The sequence below is a fragment of the Heterodontus francisci genome, chromosome 4 (genome assembly GCF_036365525.1).
Source record: "Heterodontus francisci isolate sHetFra1 chromosome 4, sHetFra1.hap1, whole genome shotgun sequence".
In the NCBI taxonomy this organism is placed as follows: domain Eukaryota; kingdom Metazoa; phylum Chordata; class Chondrichthyes; order Heterodontiformes; family Heterodontidae; genus Heterodontus; species Heterodontus francisci.
Genome location: NC_090374.1, coordinates 48,942,307 through 48,966,578, shown reverse-complemented (window position 1 = coordinate 48,966,578; position 24,272 = coordinate 48,942,307). Strand labels below are relative to the sequence as shown.

Sequence of the window (24,272 nt, the reverse complement as noted above, 5' to 3'; positions counted from 1 at the left end):
AAATAATTAGCTGTACTTGATGCCTATAGTTTTCTTTGAACGGAAGTTAAACACAGCAAAGTAACTGCAGGTAAAAACCTATAAATCCTTTCAAAAAGTGTTCCTGACAACCCAAAAAAAGTTACTATATAATCTACTTTATTAATAGCACCAGTAGGATAAAAAAAACTATGACTCAAACTAGACAATGACCTGCTAAACTCATTATATCAGCATAGAAGTTGCATCAGCAGGTTTGCAAGATAAAAACCTGCCTGTAGGTGCAACCCCTGCAACAAATATATAACTTTTTTAAAATTACAATGAACATTTTATACATTATCTTCAAAAATGCAGTTTCCTGACCAAAACAAGTATTTCTACTATATGTGAAATCCTTTAGCATTTGGAAAACAAGTCTTATTTCCCCAAGTAGATAAGTTCACGATTAAAATATCTACTATACTCCCTAAACTTAAATGCCTCATAAGTTTGGTGCAAAAATAATGAAGTATTCAGTTTTGTAACAAACTGTTCATTTAAATACCAGTCTTTTGTTACACATTAATCCAAAATTTAATTCAAGTGAAATAGAACTAATGTGAGGTGTTAAAGATAGTTGCAGTCCTTCCACAGCCGATTTATCGAATCACCAACTGAGCCAAAGCCAGATTTGGTCACTTTCTGTACTTAGTTAGCCATGTTCATTCTGGGTACAAAGGAGGGAAGGGAAAGGCTGCGGGGAGGGGGGTGTTGGGGGAGGGGCGGCAGCAAAGAGGCAAGGTTATGTGGACACGAAAATTGGCCTTAAAGACCCTGGGTTAGTAAGGTGAAAAATCAGCCAAAAATGCTGCTCCTGAGCATGCACAAGTGCATGTGCGGAAGTACACATGCAAAGAGAATTAGGCCATCCTTAATGGCCTCATAGAAATAGCCCACTGATGCTCACGGTCAGGATCATATATAAATATTGAACATTTGGGCAAAGTATATGGTGGTGACCAACCCCATGGAACATTACTTTACTTGACACCTTCACAGGAGGAGAGAAAAATTAGAGGAGAAAAATAAGCAGTTGCAAATCGACTTGAGAATCTACATTTATGAAGGTCAACAGAAACCTACTTATTATAAACAAAAGATAGTCTATTATTAGTCACACAGCATACAATGCTCTGTGGCTTTAACAATTATGACAGTTACAGTCTGTATACTCTGTCACCCAGGTAACATAAAAATGACAATTTTAATCAGTGAAAATTAGACATGTAGCAATTTCAACAATTCTTACTGTCCACACTCTTCTGCGTCTGTGCCTGTATGCAAAGGTAGAGGGGTCGATCCCTAAAGAAAGAATAATTATTGACTTAAAGCGCTTTAACTTCAGTGTTACTAATGCATTACATTGGTACCAAAGATAAAACAGACTTCATGCTTTAAAATAAAATACACAAAATCTATTTCTAGATACCTGTATTAGTCAATTATCTACTAGTGACTAATGAGTTAGGCAAAGAAAACTGCATCTATATAGTGCCTTTCACAACCTCAGGATATCACAAACTGCTTTGCAGCCAATTAAAGTACGTCTGAAGCACAGTTACAGTTGTAATGTAAGAAATACAGCAGCCAAATTGCGCACACAGTGTGACAATGAACAGATAATCTGTTGAGTGAGGGATAATTATTGGCCAGGATAATATCCTAGTTGAGCCAACAATTATTAAATTTTACCCAACGTGCATCTAAATGAAAAAATTGTAGAAGAATGACTTGCATTTATATAACTCGGTTTACAACCTCAAGACATCGTTAAGTGCTTTAATGAAGTACTTTTGAAGTGTAGTCACCGTTGTACTGTAGGTAACACGGCAACCAATTTACTCACAGCAAGATCCCACAAACATAATAATGAAGATTATGTTTTAGTGATGTTGGCTGAAGGATAAATATTGGACGGGATACCAGGGAGAACTTCTCTACTATAATGCCATAGTATCTTTAAGCCCGCCTGAGAGGGAGACAAGGTTCCAGTTGAATGTTTCATCTGAAAGACATAATCTCCAACAGCGCAGCACTCCCCAAGTGCTACACTAAAATGTCAGCTTAGTTTTCGTGCTCAAGTCCCTGGATTGGGACTCAAACCTGCATCCAGAGACGAGTGTGCTACCACTGAGATTTTACAGTTCACATTTTAATAGCACAACTCTAATTATGTATGGACAATTGTATTCAATTTTTTCATCATACACACAAATGGCACCTCAGAAAATGTGCATTTTGAATTACAGCACTCTTCTTTGTCAGACATTCCAGTAAACAAGGACTTCTAGTTTAATATGCATTTTGTTGAGTTTTATTAATATGTCACTGTTAGCCATAATGAAACATCCCCTTTTACAATGATTACATATTTCCAAATATACCTTCTATAGTGTTCCCTTACATTGCACATAGAAATATAGAATGCAATTTCAAGTAAGATTACTGCTCAATGAGGCAGTGGATAGCCAAATAAGTATCAATCCTATCAGATATGATGCTCTACACAAAAGACTAATTTCAGAGGAATACAAGATACACAGGTAGACTCGCCAACTTTAAGGGCATTTAAGTGGTCATTGGATAGACATATGGATGAAAATGGAGTAGTGTAGGTCAGATGGTTTCACAGGTCGGCGCAACATCGAGGGCCGAAGGGCCTGTACTGCGCTGTAATATTCTAATTCTAATTCTAAATAAACTGGGGTTATCACTTGTAAATGCACCACTGCAGTAGCATACAGGGACACAGATTTAAGAATGCTCGTGGCAAATTTAAGATAGACCTTGGAAATTCTGTCTTTAAACAGGTGATCAACAATCCAAATGAATCACTGTGCTGGGGGTTAGTGCAGGGAACATGACACTGGACTCATTTAAGAACCCAGATTGCTGTAATACAAAGATAGTACAGTAGATTTCCAGAAGAAGAGGTCAAATGAGCTGAATGAAGGGTATTTTTCATCAAAACCTACCTTGTGGACAATCTCAAGCCTCTCATTAAGAAATTACAGAATTCTTTCTTGTGAATACCTTGTGCTTAATTTGATAAAAGAAAATTTGAAAAATCTTTTGACATTTCTTAAAGGAGGAACATTCTAAAATTCTTATTCGTCTAAAATTTGAAAGATAAAGACGATTCATTTCAATTACAAAATACAACTTTTTTTTTTAAATTCATTTTTCTTTGCACTCAAAATGAAGGGAGGTCAGTGCTGGCAAGAGATCTCTGGATAAGATTGCCCCAGTCAGTGCTGAATTAGGGCAGATTGCAATTGCATGCGTCCACGAGGCACTGACCAGGGCTGCTCAAACTCGTTTTATCTAAACTTTTGCAAGCATCATCATTTTCATAATTTGATCATTTTCTTACATTTTCAAGGCAAGTTGCAATCAATTTATACCAATCACAAGCTGATAGTTCTGCTTTGATTCCCCTAAAACCATAGGCATTTCTAGTTTCCATGTTGAGGCCTTCAATGGCAGGTTTTGGTGGCGGGGGGGGGGGGGTTGGGGGGCTGAATTTTATCCAAGACTGTGTGGTAGCAAAATACTAAGCTGAAAATGGTAAAGGTCATTACAACACAACTCAAAGAACTGAAGTCTTCTGACTAAATCCTCTGAGCTACATGAGGATTATAAAACTGAGAGTCAAGCTTCCAAGGAACTTGACTAATTTTTCACATGTAATCAGGGCTCCAAGATGTACATTAGTACAATATTCTACTTTGTAGGCAAAACAAGTCTAAAAATCGAACAAGAAACTGTTTTAATTCCACTTTTCCAGCTTCTAAGAGATATGTTTCTAATACCATTAATGCTAATTATGGTGTAGAAATAAAAAGTACAAAATGAACAGAAATTTAGGAACAACACTGAAAATTGATCAGCACAAGAGAATGGTCACATCTCGAATATTAATCTTTCACTTTCAGATGCTGAATGGCCTATTAAAACATTTCCAGAATTTCTTAGGATTATTTTAAACTGTGTAACAATGAAACGCAGCATCTTCAAACATTCCTCTGGTCTCCAGCCTTTTCAGAATCTTAGCACAGGAGCAATTTTCTAAATAAATGTCTGTACAATATGTGTATACATATGTATATATGTGTGAAAGTTCCCGTAACATTTAGCCACTAACTTTCATGTAAAATGGAGACAGAAATGAGTCACTCTGAACAGGCTCCAGAAGCTGGCCGAGCGCGTCTACCGAGGCACAGTGTGGCTTTCGTGCAGAGAGATCGACCGTTAACATGCTGTTCTCCCTTCGTCAGATACAGGAGAAATACCGTGAACAACAGATGCCCCTCTACATTGCTTTCATTGATCTCTCCAAAGCCTTTGACCTCGTCGGCAGACGTGGTCTCTTCAGACTACTAGAAAAGATCGGATGCCCACCAAAGCTACTAAGTATCACCTCATTCCATGACAATATGAAAGGCACAATTCAACATGGTGGCTCCTCATCAGAGCCCTTTCCTATCCTGAGGGCTGTGTTCTCGCACCCACACTTTTTGGGATTTTCTTCTCCCTGCTGCTTTCACATGCATTCAAGTCCTCTGAAGAAGGAATTTTCCTCCACACAAGATCAGGGGGCAGGTTGTTCAACCTTGCCCGTCTAAGAGCGAAGTCCAAAGTACGGAACGTCCTCATCAGGGAACTCCTCTTTACTGCTTTAATATCTCACACTGAAGAGTGCCTGCAGAGTCTCATCGACAGGTTTGCGGCTGCCTGCAATGAATTTGGCCTAACCATCAGCCTCAGGAAAACGAACATCATGGGGCAGGACGTCAGTAATGCTCCATCCATCAATATTGGCGACCACGCTCTGGAAGTGGTTCAAGAGTTCACCTACCTAGGCTCAACTATCACCAGTAACCTGTCTCCAGATGCAGAAATCAACAAGCGCATGGGTAAGGCTTCCACTGCTATGTCCAGACTGGCCAAGAGAGTGTGGGAAAATGGCGCACTGACACGGAACACAAAAGTCCGAGTGTATCAGGCCTGTGTCCTCAGTACCTTGCTCTATGGCAGCGAGGCCTGGACAATGTATGCCAGCCAAGAGCGACGTCTCAATTCATTCCATCTTCGCTGCCTCCGGAGAATACTTGGCATCAGGTGGCAGGACCGTATCTCCAACACAGAAGTCCTCGAGGCGGCCAACATCCCCAGCTTGTACACACTACTGAGTCAGCGGCGCTTGAGATGGCTTGGCCATGTGAGCCGCATGGAAGATGGCAGGATCCCCAAAGACACATTGTACAGCGAGCTCGCCACTGGTAGCAGACCCACCGGCCGTCCACGTCTCCGCTTTAAAGACGTCTGCAAACGCTACATGAAATCCTGTGACATTGATCACAAGTCGTGGGAGTCAGTTGCCAGCGTTCGCCAGAGCTGGTGGGCAGCCATAAAGGCGGGGCTAAAATGTGGCGAGTCGAAGAGACTTAGTAGTTGGCAGGAAAAAAGACAGAGGCGCAAGGGAAGAGCCAACTGTGCAACAGCCCCGACAAACAAATTTCTCTGCAGCACCTGTGGAAGAGCCTGTCACTCTAGAATTGGCATTTATAGCCACTCCAGGCGCTGCTTCACAAACCACTGACCACCTCCAGGCGCGTATCCATTGTCTCTCGCGATAAGGAGGCCCAAAAGAAAGAATATGTGTATACATATGTATATATGTGGGAAAGTTCCCGTAACATTTAGCCACTAACTTTCATGTAAAATGGAGACATGAATGAAAAATGGCTGCTTCCAGCTTCACCCAAACGAAACAGATTTCTTAACCCAAAAAAGGAGTATTCTTTTGTTTTAGCATATATATAGTAGGTAATAATTATCACTCATTAAAGTTTAATTGTTTTTAAATTAAGACACCCCAATCAGCACTTTATGGAAAATATATTTTGTCCTGGAGTGCTAGAATGACACATTTCTCAAATTGTAAAATGTATAGCAATCCTTACCCTTGTACTGCCATTTGCTTCTCATCTGCATTCATGAAACGCCCTCTGGTGGAAACAGCAGCACCACTGATTTTGTTTATCTGAACAAAAGAAAATGAATTACCTTGCATATATTAGGCATTATCAAAGCTTCATTTGTTTATTGCTACTCAATACTTAGTGTCAAAACTGACTGATGAAATAACAAAAGGTACCAAACTGAGCAGAAGTAAACAGAAGGTGGCTCTGATAAAAATATTTTTCCAAGTATTGTCAAGGATGTCAAGACCTTGGACAGGGTGGAGAAATTTACTAAAAATTATCCCAGGGATGACAGCCATCAGGTATGTGGAGAAATTAGAAAAGCTGGGATTATTCTCCTTAGAGCAAAATGGGGGTTTCAAAGTTATGACTGATTTTAATAGTGTAAATAACAAGTAACTGTTACCACGGGCAAGAAGATTGATAACCAGAGGACGCAGATTTAACATAACTGGCAAAAAAAGGAAGATTATTTATGCAGCCAGTTATAATGAACAGGAATGCATTGCCTGAAAAGTGGTGAAAGTAGATTCAATAATAACTTTCAACAGGGATTTGGACAAATGCTTGAAAAGAAAAAATGTGTAGGGTTATTAGCAATTTTCCCTCTTACACAGTCACGCGGCAACCCAGAGGCTCCCGCGCACAAGTCAACCCCTTTAAGTTAGCACACCATGCACAATGGATTGAATGGCCTCCTTCTGTACTGCATAATTCTATTCTATGATTTAACTGTCTCTCAAGAATTGATTATGTACAGCTGTTCAAAAACACACACAAGGTTTACAGTAATTTGAGTTGCCTAGCATGAGACTGCCTCAGCTCATCTGCTGCTGAAACCTTCACCCATGCCTTTGTTACCTCTAGATTTGACTATTTCAACACACTCCTGACCGACCTCCTACTCTCTACCCTCCGTAAACTTGTAATTATCGAAAACTCTACTGCATGTGTCCTAACTTGCACTAAGTCACAGGTTAAGCAACGCTTAGATTTTAAAATTCTATTCCTTGTTTTCAAATTCCTCCATGGCCTTGCCCCTCCCTATCTCTATAATCTTTTCTAGCCATACAACCTTCTTTCATTATGGGATCCTTGTGTGCTATTCCATTGAAGAAGCACTTCCCCACTCAAGCCACCAGTCTGTAAAATTACAGATATGCATATAAAAAGGACCCCACCAGCTTTGGGCGAGTGCCCTTGCTACAGGTTAAAATACTTAACAGTGAATTTCTGACAGGCATGTAACCCGAGCAATTTTAACTGCCTCCTGCTCAATACAGGTCCGATACCCAAAATTCGGCATTCTCGGGTCCAAGACTGTGTCAGTTTCTGGATTTTCAACAATAAAATCGGTAGGCTATCGTAGGCCAAAATTAATGATTAAGAAACCTGTACATGAAATAAAGTTTGTAAAAGAATAAATAATAATCTACTGATGAAAGAATTGATGCAAAAAAGTATCCCTGACCAAAGAAATTTCAATGGTTCAGAAATTTTATTCAGTAACTTAAACTGTCGCCAAAAGACTCCATATCTTGCTGCAACTGTGTAGAAAAACTCCACCTGCAGGTGGTTTAAACATATAAATAGTGCTCTAAGGGTAAGTTCAGTAAGTGCAAAAGTGATCAAAGGTTCACTGATAAACTGGCTCGACCAGCTTAGTTGTTGTTTAGTCTCGCTTCTAGAGAGCCCAGTTCTACAAAATGGGTTTTGACGGTTTTCAAAATGTCCGGTTTTTGGACAATTCTGGTTTTCAGATAGCCGGATTTTGGATATCAGACCTGTATTTGTCTTTGATATGCAGAGAATGGGGTAAATGGGAAACTGATTGGAAAATCAGCCTCAAAAAGAGAGATTAATTTTAAAAGACTCTTTACAACTAACTCTCAACCAAGCAGTGCCATTCTACAAACTGAAGATGTCTTGAGCACCCTGATTACAATTGCTCCACCATTGGCGGCTGTGTCTTCAGATGCCAAGGCCCTAAGATCTGAAATTCTATCCCTAAACCTCTTTCCTCCTTTAAGCTGCTCCTTAAAACCTCTGTCTAAGCTTTCAGTCATCTGTCCCAATATCCCTTTGTGACTCAATATCTAATTTTTTTGATAATGCTCCTGTGAAGCACCTTGGGACATTTTACTACATTAAAAAGGCACAAAATAAATACAAGTTGTATTCACAGCTTCTATAAACAATTGCATTCAAGAGTTTACTTTCCTCACTTGCAGTTACTTGCAAATTCTTTCATAATCTGCACTCTTTCATAACCTAGGTATAAAATGTCCAAAAGGTTAATTTTTTAAGCTACGTATTAACTACTTACTTCATCTTGAGTGTGACCTCTCGTAAGTAGATTTCTACAGACAATAGGAACATCATTAATTTCAATTTCAGCAACCACCATATCATCTTTGTTCTTTAGATGGGACATCGATTTTGAAGACTTTGACTGGAAGGAGAAGTTATAAAATGAACGGTATTGATTTAGCATTTTTTTGACACAAACATTTCTCTCTTTAGTAAACAAAAGAAACTAATTTCTTCATGCTTAGTCACCAAGTTACAAAACAGTCTTAAATGCAGCAACTGACACAGCAAGAAAACGTTATTCCTAATTCATCACAAAATATAGGTGTGCAGTAAAAAAAAGATGAGAACTGACTAAATAGAGTCTTTAAGTAGAGTTGGTTGAAAGTCCTTTATTCATTTCTACCTTATTTTGTTATAAATGCATTTTTTGGAAGTCAAAAATGTTCAATATGCATAATATACTTTATCAATCTGACTGTATTTAAAAGTCAAACAATTCTTAATGTTTTCCATAGCAGCAGTTTTACCAGCCTTCCTTCTCCACTTGGAACATAGTAGTTGACCAGAATCATACAATCTCACCCCCTTTCTGTTTTCTGTTAGATAAAAGTATCAAGGGATATGAGTAGTAGCCTACTCCCATTCCGATATTCATTTTTATAATGTTAGTGATACGACCAGGCGAGAAAGGTGTCTAGGGGTCCCACTCAGCCTTCACCTGGTCTTACCCTAACAGGGTTTAATTTTAAACACACCATGTTTTTAGCTCCCCCTTGGAGAATTCTTTATTTATTTTTTAAATTTTATTTACAGATACAGCACTGAAACAGGCTCTTCAGCCCACCGAGTCTGTGCCGACCAACAACCACCCATTTATACTAATCCTACATTAATCCCATGTTCCCTACCACATCCCCACCATTCTCCTACCTACACTAGGGGCAATTTACAATGGCCAATTTACCTATCAACCTGCAAGTCTTTGGCTGTGGGAGGAAACCAGAGCACCCGGCGCAGTCACAGGGAGAACTTGCAAACTCCACACAGGCAATACCCAGAACTGAACCCGGGTCGCTAGAGCTCTGAGGCTGCGGTGCTAACCACTGCGCCGCCCCTTGTTCAACGCTTTCCAATTATAAGGCACAGACAGGTTTTCTTAGGTTTACAGAAGAAAGGTTGAAATTTATTAAACTTAAACTCTAATTCGGTTATCACCTATGATACACAACGCGCCCATGCTAGCGATACACACATGCAGATAGAGACAGAACAGAGCAGAAGAAATAAATTGATAAAGTTTGAGGGAATCTCTGAACAGGGTTTCTGTTATGGATCTTCGAGCTCACTGTAGAGTCCTTGATTGTAGGTAGATTTTGCTTTTCGTTGGGGCCCAGTATTCTTCTTAAACCTTGTTCACTTTAAGAGACTTTTCTCTCTTGGTGTTCATGTGTCGTCAATGGATTTGGAGTTCCGTGTGAAAGAGATGGGAGCAGACAGGAGAGATCTTCTCAGTCCAGGAGCAAAGTCTTTTTGAGTACAAACTCTCTGTGGCTAGTTCAAAAGACTGGAACAGCAGCCAGTTATCAAGTGACCAGCTGGTCTAACCAGTCCTGGCCCCTGTGGATTGCATCACCCCAGCAGGCCCTGGAATGTGCGTCCCCACCCCCTCACTGTCCGGTGATCAACATCCATTGTGGGTTGAATGAGTCAGGGAATGGTCCTTTGTCCTTCCAAGTACTGTCTGTTAATATGTAAATATCTTTTCCAGCCACAGCTGGTCTGTTTAACAAGTCATTTCCTCACTCCAGCAAATTAAAAATCAATGTTCATTACAAAAGTAATGTGTCTCATTCTTGGCAGGTGGGGGCCTGCATGACAGTTAACCACAGTCCCCAAAGGCTAGCCTGGGGATTCAAGACCTCTTGACAAAAGACAATACAAAAATCTGATTTTTATGCGGGCAACAATTTATATTTTGCTACATTACCCTCAATTCCCTCTGTCCACAATTATAGATTATGGTGAAATATTGCATTTCTGTGTCAAATGATCAAATTCTGAGAACATCCCACTGAATTGCTGGTGCAATAAAAGATTTACAATTGCTCCGCATTTCAACAGAGATCCAAGGGGATAGATCACCTGGGGATAACTTAGAGATCAGAACAGATTAAGCCAAGTTATCCGCTGTCCCAAGATTCTTTTGAAAATCCTTAAACAAGTTCTTAGAACTTTTAAAAGGAGTTTCTAGATTTTATTTGGAGCAAGACCAGGAGAATTCCCTTCTCATCTTCAAACAGTGCCATAGAATCACACATTCAAGTGAGCAGAGGTTTAATTTCGCTTCTAAAAGTCAACACCTTGGATAACGCTTACTATTGCACATTGAAGTATCAACCTAGATTGTGTGCTCAAGTTTGTATTTGGACTTGAACCCATAAATTTCTGACTCATCCAAGGTTTTGCACACCAAGTGATTTGAGTCAGGTAGAGAATGGTCAAAAACATAGAACTTTGTAAAAATTAGGACTAGAGATTTATAAAGATGTTTTGTCACCCGCAAGAACGAGTGGCCAAGAAAACCTAAACAAACAATGATTTACTGATGCACTGAAACAAATGGATATAAATATTGACAGGAATTAAACAGAAAAATAATTGCAAGTAAGAGACACAAAACAGAAATATATGCATATATTTTGCTCAAGAAAAGTAAGTAAACAGAATACTTAAAGTTTTGCAGTATTTTGAAATGGTATTATACTGTCCAATGTTAAACTGAGTTTAAAGTGGAGCAACCAGTGCTCTTGTTCAATGAAATGTTAAAAATGCATCACTTACTCGGTTACTTGGAGTCTGTGGTAACTTCAGTTTCCCTTTTGCCATCAACATGGCATTAATCCTAGCAGCGGCAGCAGCGGCTGCATCTAATGCCTCTGATGAAGACTGAGGAGAATGAGCGACTGACGGAGGACCAGAGAGACCTCCACCATGAACTGCAACTTGCGGCATTGTGACAGGAAAACTATTCATTTGAGACTCCATCGATACAGGAATTGATTCTGGACAATCCCACTTACTACGGCGCCTAAAGTAACAAAAAAAAATTGCTTGTTAATATTGTTCGTGACTAGTGTTGTTTTCTTAGTGCTAAAAGGGATGATCCAGTCCATCAGCTGTAACTTCCAACACATTTCGTGTTATTTCTCCTCCCTTGGCAAAGTATTCAATCCAAATTCACAGGGTGACCTGCATCCAACCACATCATAACAAAGAACATTGGTACATTTGTTTTTATGTGAAACTGAATGAACAAGGAGAATCACAAGTCTGCACTGACTTTGTTAACTTCAGCCAAGATGGTCGGCTGCTACAAATAACCTCAACATCCCAGGTTAGGGAAAATACAATTACCAGAGTTCCTGCAAATTACATTCTTCCTGGATCCCTGCTAAAAATGCACGCACAGAGGACAATAAGGACAAGATCAGACTCTGATGCACTATCCTCTGCAATCAAATAGTCTGCCAATACCCACCAATGTTCATATGAATAACTGCAAAATGAACAAGGAATACTGGAGCTCACCAGCTCCCAGTGTACTGTGCTGTAACACAGCAAGGAGTCAATGCTTTTAACACAAGAGGAGGGAAGATAATTGACAAGATTAAAAAGAGAATGAAAATACCAATACCATGTAAAAAAAAACTTCAAGATATATCATCTTTTGTAAACATATTTTCAAGCACTCTACAAAAAATGCTGATCTAACTTGTTAGTCTATACAGGGATTATATTCCAGTTGGCAAGTTTTTCAATTGCAAAAACTAATGTATTCGCACATTCATTTCTTACTGGACAATCTAGTGCTAAATTATGGGCAGTTCTGTCCGACAGACACAGTCTGGTCCAGGGTCAGTTCAATACTCTCCCCACTCATTCCAGGCAAGACCGTAACAGCTCATGGAAGCTTTCTTGTTTTAATCTCATCAATTTTCTCCTCTACTCCTTGGGTGTTTAAACCCTCCCATACCTCATGCAAGTGTCCATTATTTGTAAACCTTTAATTCAACTACTGGGGAGTAGGGGAATAGGAAGGGCTTACAGCCAAACTCAGACCTAGCTTCAGATATCCGCAAGTGCACTTCCATTATACAGGGTTGCTGGCCAAACTTTTTGCAGCCAATGCAACAGTAATTGGAGATGCTAACATGCCGATTCATTTAAAATACTGCTTACTTACTAGTTGAAACAGTAAAACCAGCAGATAAGGAGAGGCTACTACAGCGTATGCATATAATTTTAAACATTAGTTCATAAAATATTGCAACGCTCATAAAATTGGGAAAAACATTTTATAAATTAAATATAGTCATTACAGAAAGGATGTAATTGCACGAGAGAGGGTACAGAGCAGATTTACGAGGATGTTGCCGGGACTGGAAAAATGCAGCAATGAGAAAAGATTGGATAGGCTGGAGTTGTTCTCCTTGGAACGTAGAAAGCGGAGGGGATAGCTGATGGAAATGTACAAAATTGTGAGGCGCCTGGATAAAGTGGATATGAATGGTCAATTTACCTTCGCAGAGAGGTCAGTGACTAGGGGGCGTACATTTAAAATGACTGGTAGAAAGATTAGAGGGGAGATGAGGAAAATAATTTTCACCTACAGGGTAGTAAGGGTCTGGAACTCACTGCCTGAAAGGGTCGTCTTCTTCTTCTTTGGCCTCCTTGTCTCGAGAGACAATGGATAAGCGCCTAGAGGTGGTCAGTGGTTTGTGAAGCAGCACCTGGAGTGGCTATAAAGGCCAATTCTAGAGTGACAAGACTCTTCCACAGGTGCTGCAGATAAAATTGGTTGTCGGGGCTGTTACACAGTTGGCTCTCCCCTTGCACTTCTGTCTTTTTTCCTGCCAACTGCAAAGTCTCTTCGACTCGCCACACTTTAGCCCCGCCTTTATGGCTGCCCGCCAGCTCTGGCGATCACTGGCAACTGACTCCCACGACTCGTGATCAATGTCACAGAACTTCATGTCGCGTTTGCAGACGTCTTTACAGCGGAGACATGAATGGCCAGAGGGTCTGATACCAGTGACGAGCTCGTTGTACAATGTGTCCTTGGGGATCCTGCCATCTTCCATGCGGCTCACATGGCCAAGCCATCTCAAGCGCCGCTGGCTCAGTCGGGTGTATATGCTGCGTATGTTGGCCACCTCGAGGACTTCTGTGTTGGAGATACGGTCCTGCCACCTGATGCCAAGGATTCTCCGAAGGCAGCGAAGATGGAATGAATTGAGACGTCGCTCTTGGCTCACATATGTTGTCCAGGCCTCGCTGCCGTAGAGCAAGGTACTGAAGAAACAGGCTTGATACACTCGGACTTTTGTGTTCCGTGTCATTGCGCCATTTTCCCACACTCTCTTGGCCAGTCTGGACATAGCAGTGGAAGCCTTTCCCATGCGCTTGTTGATTTCTGCATCAAGAGACAGGTTACTGGTGATAGTTGAGCCTAGGTAGGTGAACTCTTGAACCACTTCCAGAGTGTGGTCGCCAATATTGATGATGGAGCATTTCTGACGTCCTGTCCCATGATGTTCGTTTTCTTGAGGCTGATGGTTAGGCCAAATTCGTTGCAGGCAGCCGCAATCCTGTCGAATGAGTCTCTGCAGACACTCTTCAGTGTGAGATGTTAATGCAGCATCGTCAGCAAAGAGGAGTTCCTTGATGAGGACTTTCCGTACTTTGGTCTTCGCTCCGAGACGGGCAAGGTTGAACAACCTGCCAGCTGATCTTGTCTGGAGGAAAATTCCTTCTTCTGAAGACTTGAACGCATGAGAGCAGCAGGGAGAAGATGATTCCACGGTAGTTGTTGCAGTCACCGCGGTCACCCTTGTTCTTATAGAGGGTGATGATATTGGCATCGCGCATGTCCTGTGGTACTGCTCCCTCGTCCCAGCACAGGCAAAGCAGTTCATGGAGTGCTGAAAGTATAGCAGGCTTGGCACTCTTGATTATTTCAGGGGTAATGTGGTCCTTCCCAGGGGCTTTTCCGCTGGCTAGAGAATCAATGGCATCACTGAGTTCCGATTTTGTTGACTGTACGTCCAGCTCATCCATGACTGGCAGAGACTGGGCTGCATTGAGGGCAGTCTCAGTGACAACATTTTGCCTGGAGTACAGTTCTAGGTCGTGCTCCACCCAGCGGTCCATTTGCTTGCGTTGGTCAGTAATTGTGTCCCTGATTTAGATTTGAGGAGGGGGGGGGGGGGGGGGGAGGCGATCTTCTTGATGGTTGGCCCAAAAGCTCTCTTAATGCCATCATACATTCTTCTGATGATTCCGGTGTCGGAGGCCAGCTGAATATGACTGCATAGGTGTTGCCGGTAGTCATTTGCGCAGCGCCTGGCTGTTCTTTGTGCAGCACTTCTGGCTGCTTTAAGTGCTGCGGATGTTAACTCGCTGGGGGCTTTCTTGTAGTTCAACAGTGCAATGCGATTAGCGGCTATGACAGGTTCCAGCTCTTCAAAGCGAGATTGAAACCAGTCTGCATTCTGCTTCACACGTTTGCCATAGGTGGTCATAGCTGAGTCATAGATGGCTCTGATGTGGGCCCACTTGGTCTCTGCATCCCCTGTAGGAGTGTTTTGAAGGGCTTTTTCCAAGTGAATTTAGAAACCTTATGTAACAGCTGTGGATGAGAAATTCTGCTAGTGTTGATGCGCGGGCGGCCCTTCTCCTTGCAGTGATGCAGCTTCTTTGGTTTGAGTCTAACCTTGCTGCATACCAGGGAGTGGTCGGTGTCGCAGCCCGCACTGTGGAAGCTGAAAGGGTAGTAGAGGCAGAAACCCCCAACTCATTTAAAACGTGACTGGATATGCAACTCAAGTGCTGTAACCTGCAGGGCTACGGACCATATCTGTAAAGTGGAATTCAGCTGGGTGGCTTGTTTCTTGGCTGGTGCAGACACGATGGGCCAAGTGGCCTCTTTCTATGCCATAAACTTTCTATGATTCTACAGTTAATCCTGCTGCAGAATCAAGTAGGCAACACAAGCATAGCATTGTCAGTTGGTCACAGAAGCAGGAGAATATTCAAGGCGCCATTCCTAACATCAGTATCAGTCATGCTGGCTGTTTTCTTTAAAAAAAACTATTTTTAAACAAAGGCTTAATGCAGCTTTTTGTCCAGCTAAACAGAAGAGTTTATCCTATTTCTTATTCTATTTCTTGCAAAACTATTAAGACAGTAGTTGATAACAGCAGAAATGGTTTAAAAAGAGGGCCATTTTATCAGAATTCATTTGGTATACCAGAACTTTTTAAATGTGTGATGCAAAGCTCCAGTACAATGAGTTTCGAAGCAACAAAGCTTAAACAATATTTAGATTAATCACGACCCTAACGTTGTTCCAGCCTGTAATAAAGCACAACTTTTTAAATACTTAGAATGACCAACACCAGATTATCACTCAATGACCTGTTCCAATATCACACATGTGCCATCTTTCAGTTAGGAAAGCATGTATTAAATTCACAAACACATTTACAATGTTTCCCACTGTATTACTTAGCAAAAGAACTTTTTTAAAAAATCACAAAAAATTCACCACACATTCAAAAAATGTGTACGGGGATAGTCATCATAGGCCAACAAGGATCAGTGAGAAGTGTGATAAGACAGGGTTGAAGAAGTGTCAGTCATAAAGGTGCAGGAGGCTATTTGGCCCATTGAGTCCATACCGGCTCTCTGGAGAGCAATCCAGTCAGCCCCATTCCACTGCTCTATTCCCATAACTCTGCAAGTTTATTTCCCTCAAGTGCCTATCCAATTTCCTTTTGAAACCATTCACTGTCTCTGCTTCCACCACCCTCGTAGGCAGAGTGTTCCAGGTCACTCATTGTTGTCATCAGCTATCTCTCGATTCGAGAATGTCCTCTACTCAAGATTGCAAGTTTCTGCCGTGGTCTTCAGGTGACTGAACAGGCCAATGCTCGACCCGCAGACCTTTGGACGCATGGGGTAGGACTTCCCGAGAGGTAGTGGATTCCGGAGTGCGACATTTGCTTCCTTTTCATTCCTTCTCTGCCGTCGCTCTGCCTCATCATTAAGGCATTTGGACTCAAAGCATGATGCAGCTTGATGGACAAGATGTTGCCATTTTGAATGATTGGCAGCAAGCTCCTCCCAGTCATCAATGTCAATGCAGTCGCACATCAAAGACTGTCTTCTAAGTGTTTTCTTTGTCCTCCCCTGGAATGCTGGCCATTTGAGAGTTGAGAAAACAGGACCTGGTAGGGAGACCGCTTTCGGCCATCCGGACAGTGTCCAGTCCATTGAAGTTGGTTTTGCAGGAGATTTGCCTGAATGCTGTGGAGCTGGCTTCAAGAAGGATACTAGAGTTTTTCGATAGTCCTGCCACTAAATTCGGAGGATGCAATGGAGACATTGCTGATGGAACTTCTCTTGCACTCTTATGTGTCGCTGATACACAGTCCAGGCCTCACTGCAGTACAGTAGTCTGGTGACAAATACACAGTACACTAGGACTTTTGTTGACTTGCAGAGCTCGTTCGTGTCCAACACTTGCTGCTGCAGTCTGTAGAAGGCTGAGCTGGTGCCATTGATCCAGCGTTGGGACTTCTTCATCAATGATGGCTTTTTGAGAGGGATGGCTACCAAGATCTGGGAAGTGCTCAGCATGTTCCAAAGTCTCTCCCTTCAACATATATGGGAGGTGGAATATTTCACTGACCAGGTGTAGGTTGATATATGGGTTTTGTTTTGGCAACATTCAAGGACAGGCCGAGTCTCTTGCATGCAGACTTGAAGAGGTCGAGAGCGGCTTGCAAATCTGGTGCAGAGTGGGCAACAATATTTCAGTCATCCGTAAACTGCAGATCATGTCTGACTACGATGGTCAGTTTAGTTTTTGCACAGAGCCAACTGAGGTTGATGAATTTTCCATCGAGGTGGTATTTATTACTCACACCAGAGGGCAGCTGATCTTAGATGAGATGAATAGCCACTATGAAGTAGACTGTAAATAGTATGGGGGCTATCACACAACCTCCAGGTCATTACCACTCGTATAAAGATTGTTCTTTCTCCCTGCAGTTCTGGCCCAAAACTTTAAATCTATGTCCCCTAGTACTCGTCCCATCAGCTAATGGGAAGAGTAGAGATGAAAAATATTTTTAAAGTCCCACATAAATATAGCTGATCTAGAATGCAATGTATTTAACTTAAAAAAATTAAGTTTATGAAACAATCTGAATAATGTTTGTTTGGATTCGTGTTCTATGATCCAAAATAAGCAACCCAATATCATTTCCACATATTTGTTACTAAGTAATTTTAATTTGAGTTTTTTTCTTTGAGTTTACGGCTTGTATACTGTTGTATAAGCACCATCAAATTTTGATACTGCTATGCATCATGGATCAAAACTTTCTAGAAAGTAAGTTATTTTTTATCACGTAAGCTATAACCAAAAGTGCTAGTCTCCCACGGGTAATCAATTGTTGGCACTTTCAGGCAGATAGTAAAAGAGGACTCAAAATGACAAGAAACCCAATACTGAATTACTACCTTAAACATACTACTGTTTATTTTAACATACACAACAGTAAATACAGTTCAGCCGATAAATTATTATTCAGATTTCCACTAAATGGCAAATGTCACAATGATGAGAGAATACCAACAATGTAACTTGGACAAATCAGTAAACAAACTGCCCAATAACTATAATCAACTCGTGATGAGGGGTTCACAATTTAACACAAAGTATTCCCACACGACCTTTTCCATATTTTGAAACCTACAATTATTTTGTTCTGAACATTTGAACCCTGCAAATGAGGGAACGGTGAAACTTGAAAACAAAAGTGAGAAAAGTTCAAGACTGCGCGAAGTGTACTGAACACATTAGCACCTTAAAAAGTTTCTAAAGCATCTCATCCCGTCGCTCTCTGACCAGGCCGTGGCTGTAAACATGAAGTGAGTAGTTAGGGACGGTCTGATGAACCGAATGGCACGGTGAAGGTGACTGAAAACTCGGTCGGTGGTGGGAGGAGATGTAGCGAATCCCGAGGCTGGTTTCGGGGTCCATTCAAATAAAGAGACGTACATAGTAGAATAGTAACGTCGATAATAATAAATGGTGGTGGGGGAGGGGAATTTAAAGGTGCCGCTCGGATCGCTCTCCCACACGGTGGCAAATGGTCAACGATCGAGTTGAAGTGACACCGAGAGCTGTCTCCGCATACACGGACTAACCGGCTCCGCTGCCCCCGGGCCCCGCACTTCACAAACCGCCCCACTCCGGTTTGCTCCACTCAGGCCCACTTGGCCTGGCGCCATCGACGCAGCACCTTCTCTTTTTCAAAAAAAACACACCAACTACCACGAGCAGCCGCTCGGCGCGCCCGCACCGTCCGCCATCTACCGGGCGGCCCGCCATCACCCCGCCTGTTTCTCAACAGGTGGGTGGGAGAGTCAATCGGTCGGTCTGTCCGAGTCCGCTCCGAGTCTCTCCCGCCCTGTGTCTCTCTTACCCCGCAGATTGCGGCGATCCTGCCGACATAGTGAAGCCTGGCCGAGCGGAGACTGCGCAAAACGTCCCCCGCCTGACGACAGCGCGTCCTCACCACGTGCCGCTCACGGCGTCGCTGCTTGGAGTCCTCCCGGCCACTGGGCGACGCTGGAGCTGCCGGGACTCCTCCCGGCCACTGGGCGGCGCTGGAGCTGCAGGGACTCCTCCCAGCCACTGATTGGTGCTGGAGCTGCCAGGAGTCCTCCCCGCCACTGGGTGGCGCTATTGGAAAAAAGATTTATGTTTAACGTTAATAGCGACGTGAGGAAAAACCTCTTCACCCAAGGAGTGGTTAGGATCTGGAATACATTGTCTGAGAAACTGGTGGAAGAAGGTTTAATCAAGGCATTCAGAAGGGAAGTAGACTGTTAACTGAAAGGGAAGAATGTGCAGCATTATGGGGAGAAAGTGGGGGAAATGGCGTCAGGTAAATTGCTCATTTGGAGAGCTGGTGCAGATAGGGTGGGCCAAATGGTCTCCTTATGAGTTGTAGCAATTCTGTGATTCCACAACATATAGCACCTGGATTGGAACTTGAACCCATAACCTTCTGACTCAGATGAGAGTGCTACCAATGGCTGACAGAACATTCATGTCATGAAATTATTTTGGCCTTCTTATTTCATAGGATCCTGAACTTCCGCCCCAACCACCCCCATTGTAGCATCCAATTGTTTCTTAAATGCTTCTAGTGTTTTAGCTTCCAAAATTCCAGCTGGGAGTCTGTACCATGTGTTGATCACTTGTATTTATATAGCGCCGTTCACGACCACAGGACGTTTCAAAGCACTTTACAGCCAATGAAGTACGTTTTGAAGTGTCGTCACTGTTGTAATAATGAGGGAAAACTTTATGAGATCAGTCCTAAAAATGCCCTTTTACTAGCTTGAACTCTCATTCCCTTATCCTACTCCCACCAGAAAGTAAGTTCACATTTATTTTTAAGGGTTGGAGGAGCAGAAGTTAGAGTTTTCCAACTCTGGGAATGTAAACGTGGAAATTTGAGCATGCGACATTTGGCCATTTGTTGCAAAATGTTTCTGCCGGCATGGACTCAATGGCTGAATTGTTTCCTTCTGTGCCGTAAATGACTCTATAACTCTTATTTACTTTATAAATCTTCATTGTAATTAAGTAACTACTTATACATAGCAGTATTTTTAGAACAAGTACAATAGTTAAAGGATGCCCATTTTGTAACCACCTTATCTATTGCAAAGGCAAGATTTGTTTGACATATTAAGCTTGTTCTTTTGGAAATTTTAGAATTTGCATCAGTCCAAGTCATTCTTCTAAATTTACAATATAAGAGTTATGTACTAGATTTTAAAGCAGTTTATTTAACAAAATACATTAACAATTTGTCCAGTTCTTAAATGGGAAATAAGAGTAGTGCAATCCAGTGATATGCATATTTTTGTATTCTATTTGTACAACATATCCTTATTAAAAAATATAGTTTCAAGTTAATAAAAGCAAAATACTGCAGCTGCTGGAAATCTGAAATAAAAACAAAAAGTGCTAGAAATACACAGCAGGTCTGGCGGCATCTTCTGATGAAAGGTCACAGAGCTGAAACATTCACTCTGCACAGATGCTACGAGTTACAAGTTAATTCCATTTTTAAAATTTGTTTAAATCAGTCCTTTAGTTGTGGCTTAACAGATTTTGTGAATCCATCTCACCTATTTCCTGGCTTTGGACTTGATCCAAACTTGGTAACCCCATGCCGTTACCTCAGTGCACTGATAACTGTAGCTTTTTGTGACTTTTCCTTTATGACACTGGGGGCAGGAAGGATTGGGCGCAAGAGTTTGAAGCTGTTGCATGAGAAATCTACTGCATGCAAACTAAAAAATCTGCTTTGGGGGAGGAGGCTTGTGTGGAGCATAAACACCGGCACTGAATCGTTGAGCTGAATGACCTGTTCTGTGTTATTATTATGTACATTCTGTACTTCAGCATTTTCTTCCGAGTTGCCAGCCACAGCACATGGAAGATAGGTCGCCGATTCCGGGAGGTTTGGGCTGGGCAGTACTACCAGATTCCTCCCCTCCCCCTGTTCCGAAAACAGAGCCTCCTAGGCCGAGAGCCTGCAGGTAACCCCACAGAGATCATTTTCTGCCTCCAACCAACCAGCTTACGGTTAATAAGGCCCAGCCTTCAGAATGGACTGGGCTTCCTGCTGATACTAACAAGCGGCTGACCAGCCAGCTGCCCGATATATACCCAACTATGTTTTCAGGACAAAATTTTCTAATGCAATGTCAACAGGAGGAGCAACTTTGAATTGTAACGTAGGAACAGGAGTAGGCCATTTGGCCCCTCAGGTCTGTTCTATCATTCAGTGAGCTCATGGCTAATCTGGATCTTAACTCCATCCACCCAATTTGGCTCCATATCCTTTTATACCCTTGTCCAGCAAAAATCAATTAATCTCGTTTTGCTTTTATTAATTGAGCTTGCATCTACTGCTTTTTGTGGAAGACAGCTCTACATTTCTACCGCCTTTTGTGTGAAGAAGTGTTTCCTAACTTCTCTCCTGAATGGCCTGGCATTGATTTTAAGGTTATATCCCCTTGTGCTAGACTCTCCCACCAGCAGAAAAAGTTTATCTCTATTTATCCCACCAATTCCTTTCAAACCTAAAACAAAAAAATCACCCCTTAACCTTCTATCTATATTCCAAGGATTACAAGCCATTTATATCATTTGTCCTCATAATCCAACTCTTGGAGCCCTGGTAACATTCTGGTGAATCTGCACTGCACTCCCTCCAAGGTGCAGTGCCTAGAACTGTATACAGTACAGCAGATGTGGTCTAACCAGGCATTTGAATAACTGCAGCGAAACTTCCTCCCCTTTATATTCTAGCCCTCTCGTTATAAAGGTTAATATTCCGGCCATGGTATTTGGCTGTACTTCCAGCTGGATTTGTGATGTGAATGCATGGTTTTTCAAAATTAAGTTTCTTTAAAGGAAGAGTTTCTTCAAGATGACGAACATTTCAGGAAGCTAAAAAGAGTTTGAAATTTACATGGCAATTTTAGATCTTTCCCAACCATTGGGAAAGCAGTTAAAATGGAGTGACTGCTTTTCCTGTTCTGTTCCCACCAAATTATGATTTTACCAGTGACCATTAAAATCGTTAGAACCCTTGTTAATTAATTCAAATGAATAAGTGCAAATCGGGCTCCCAAGATGTGCCTTCCTAATATTTATCACTCCAAGGAAGGTAGAACAGATTTTGCCCCAGTGTTACAACGAATTCAAGCTTCCTGATGTAATTCCATTGCATGAGAGCAGAAAATCAGATGGAGCCATTCCACCAGCTCCCAACAACTTTCCCAGAAATGATACTGTGCATGAACATGTTCCTCAATTCCATTAGGTTTCTGCCTTCATTGTGCTGCCCGGTGCTGCCAGCTACATCCAGCTGGGGGCACACTCCACTGCACCTGATGTAGGCAGTGTTATTTAAATCACATTTAAATTGAGGTTACCTGATGTCACTAAAGCTAGCACCCAGCTTTCTTCTATTTCCACTGGTCACAGGTGTTGAATTTATTTTAGAGGAGGCTAGGAATATGCCTGCTCGTTTTTCCTATTCCCCCCAGCTCCGCCCTCCCCGATCCCCTCTCCAAGGTGTTACATTCGGAATATTTTTACTTCACTGATAGATTTTTAATCTTAAAGAAAAGAGAAATTCAATATTTCAGAATACACCATTCAATATTAACAAATCCTCCAGCAGATTTTGAAACTGGCTGTAGTTCAGGCTTCTTGCTTGAATTAGGTTGGCCTCTGTGATTACCACATCCATGTGAGGTGAGAGTGACTGCCTTGACATCAAGGCAGCATTTGACTGAGTATGGCATCAAGGAACCCTAGCAAAACTGGAGTCAATGGGGATCAGGGGGAAAAGGCTCTTCTGGTTGGAATCATACCTACACAAAGGAAGATGGTTGTGGTTGTTGCAGGTCAATCATCTCAACTCCAGGACTTCACTGCAGGAGTTCCTCAGGATAGTGTCCTAGGCCCAACCGTCTTCAGCTGCTTCATCAATGACCTTCCTGCAATCCTAAGGTCAGAAGTCGGGATGTTCACTGATGATTGCACAATCTTCAGCACCATTCACGACTCCTCAGATACTGAAGCAGTCCGTGTAGAAATGCAGCAAGACCTGGACAATATCCATAAGTGCCAGGCAATGACCATCTCCAACAAGAAAGAATCTAACCATCTTCCCCTGACATTCAATGGCATTACGATTGCTGAATCCCCCACTATCAACATCGGGGGGTTACCATTGACCAGAAACTGAACTGGAAATATCGTGGCTACAAGAGCAGGTCAGACGCTAGGAATCCTGTGGCGAGTAACTCACCTCCTGACTCCCCAAAGCCTGGCCACCATCTACAAGGCACAAGTCAGGAGTGTGATGGAATACTCTCCACTTGCCTGGATGGGTGCAGCTCCAACAACACCCAAGAAGCTTGAGACCATCCAGGACAAAGCAGCCTGCTTGATTGGCACCCCATCTACAAACATTCACTCCCTCCACCACCAACACACAGTGACAGAAGTGTGTACCATCACAAGATGCACTTCAGCAACACACCAAGGCTCCTTGGACAGCACCTTCCAAACCCGCAACCTCTAACACCTGGAAAGACAAGGGCAGCAGATGCATGGGAACACCAAGAACTCCCTTCCTAACAGCACTGTAGGTTTACCTACACCCAAGTGGTTCAAGAAGGCGGCTCACCACCACCTTCTCAAGGGCAATTAGGGATGGGCAATAATTGCGGTCCTAATCAGTGACACCCACATCCCATGAACAAATAAAAAAATTGACTCTGCAGGTTAGGGTCACTGCCCACCAGAGTTCTCTGATATACAGCTGTGCTAGGGAGCTGCGGGGTGATAACTTATGTTGGTACACCTGCATCACAAATGTTGACAAGGTCTTCAATGTTGTTTCCGCTTCACAGGCTGATGGCACCACAGAAAAATATTTTCTTCATCTTGAGTGCCTCGAATCCAATGAGTTGATTCTCTAAATGCATGCTCCTGGACCACCTCCAAAACTATCAGTGTGGTTTGCATGTGTCATTGATCAGCTCACACATTTTTGTCTGTCTCATAAAATGAAGGTTCATGGATGGAGAACTACTTAAGTCTGTTCCTTTATCTGTAGTAAGGAACACTGATAGAGCACTATTACTATAAGACCTGTTGGGGGAGCTCCTACAGTATCGATCAGTTCCTATAATTACTGCAGCGTTGAGTGAGCAGAGAACAGTAGTGCTGAAATTAAAAGTAATAAAAGCTCATTAGAAACTTGAGATTACTCT

General features: G+C 42.1%; 1 protein-coding gene across 1 annotated transcript in view; it reads right to left on the bottom strand.

The window, feature by feature from the left end:
* The window catches only part of LOC137369010 (KH homology domain-containing protein 4-like), a 67,832-nt gene extending 48,870 nt beyond the window's left edge, over window positions 1–18,962 (bottom strand). Inside the window, exons 1-5 of the mRNA XM_068029486.1 lie at window positions 18,878–18,962; window positions 11,163–11,409; window positions 8,335–8,460; window positions 5,988–6,067; window positions 1,271–1,323 (exon numbers count right to left, since the gene is read on the bottom strand). Of these exons, the coding sequence (XP_067885587.1) occupies window positions 1,271–1,323; window positions 5,988–6,067; window positions 8,335–8,460; window positions 11,163–11,409; window positions 18,878–18,906 (535 nt within the window). The 5' untranslated portion in view covers window positions 18,907–18,962. The remainder of the gene's footprint in view (window positions 1–1,270; window positions 1,324–5,987; window positions 6,068–8,334; window positions 8,461–11,162; window positions 11,410–18,877) is intronic.
* Window positions 18,963–24,272: the final 5,310 nt, after the last annotated feature.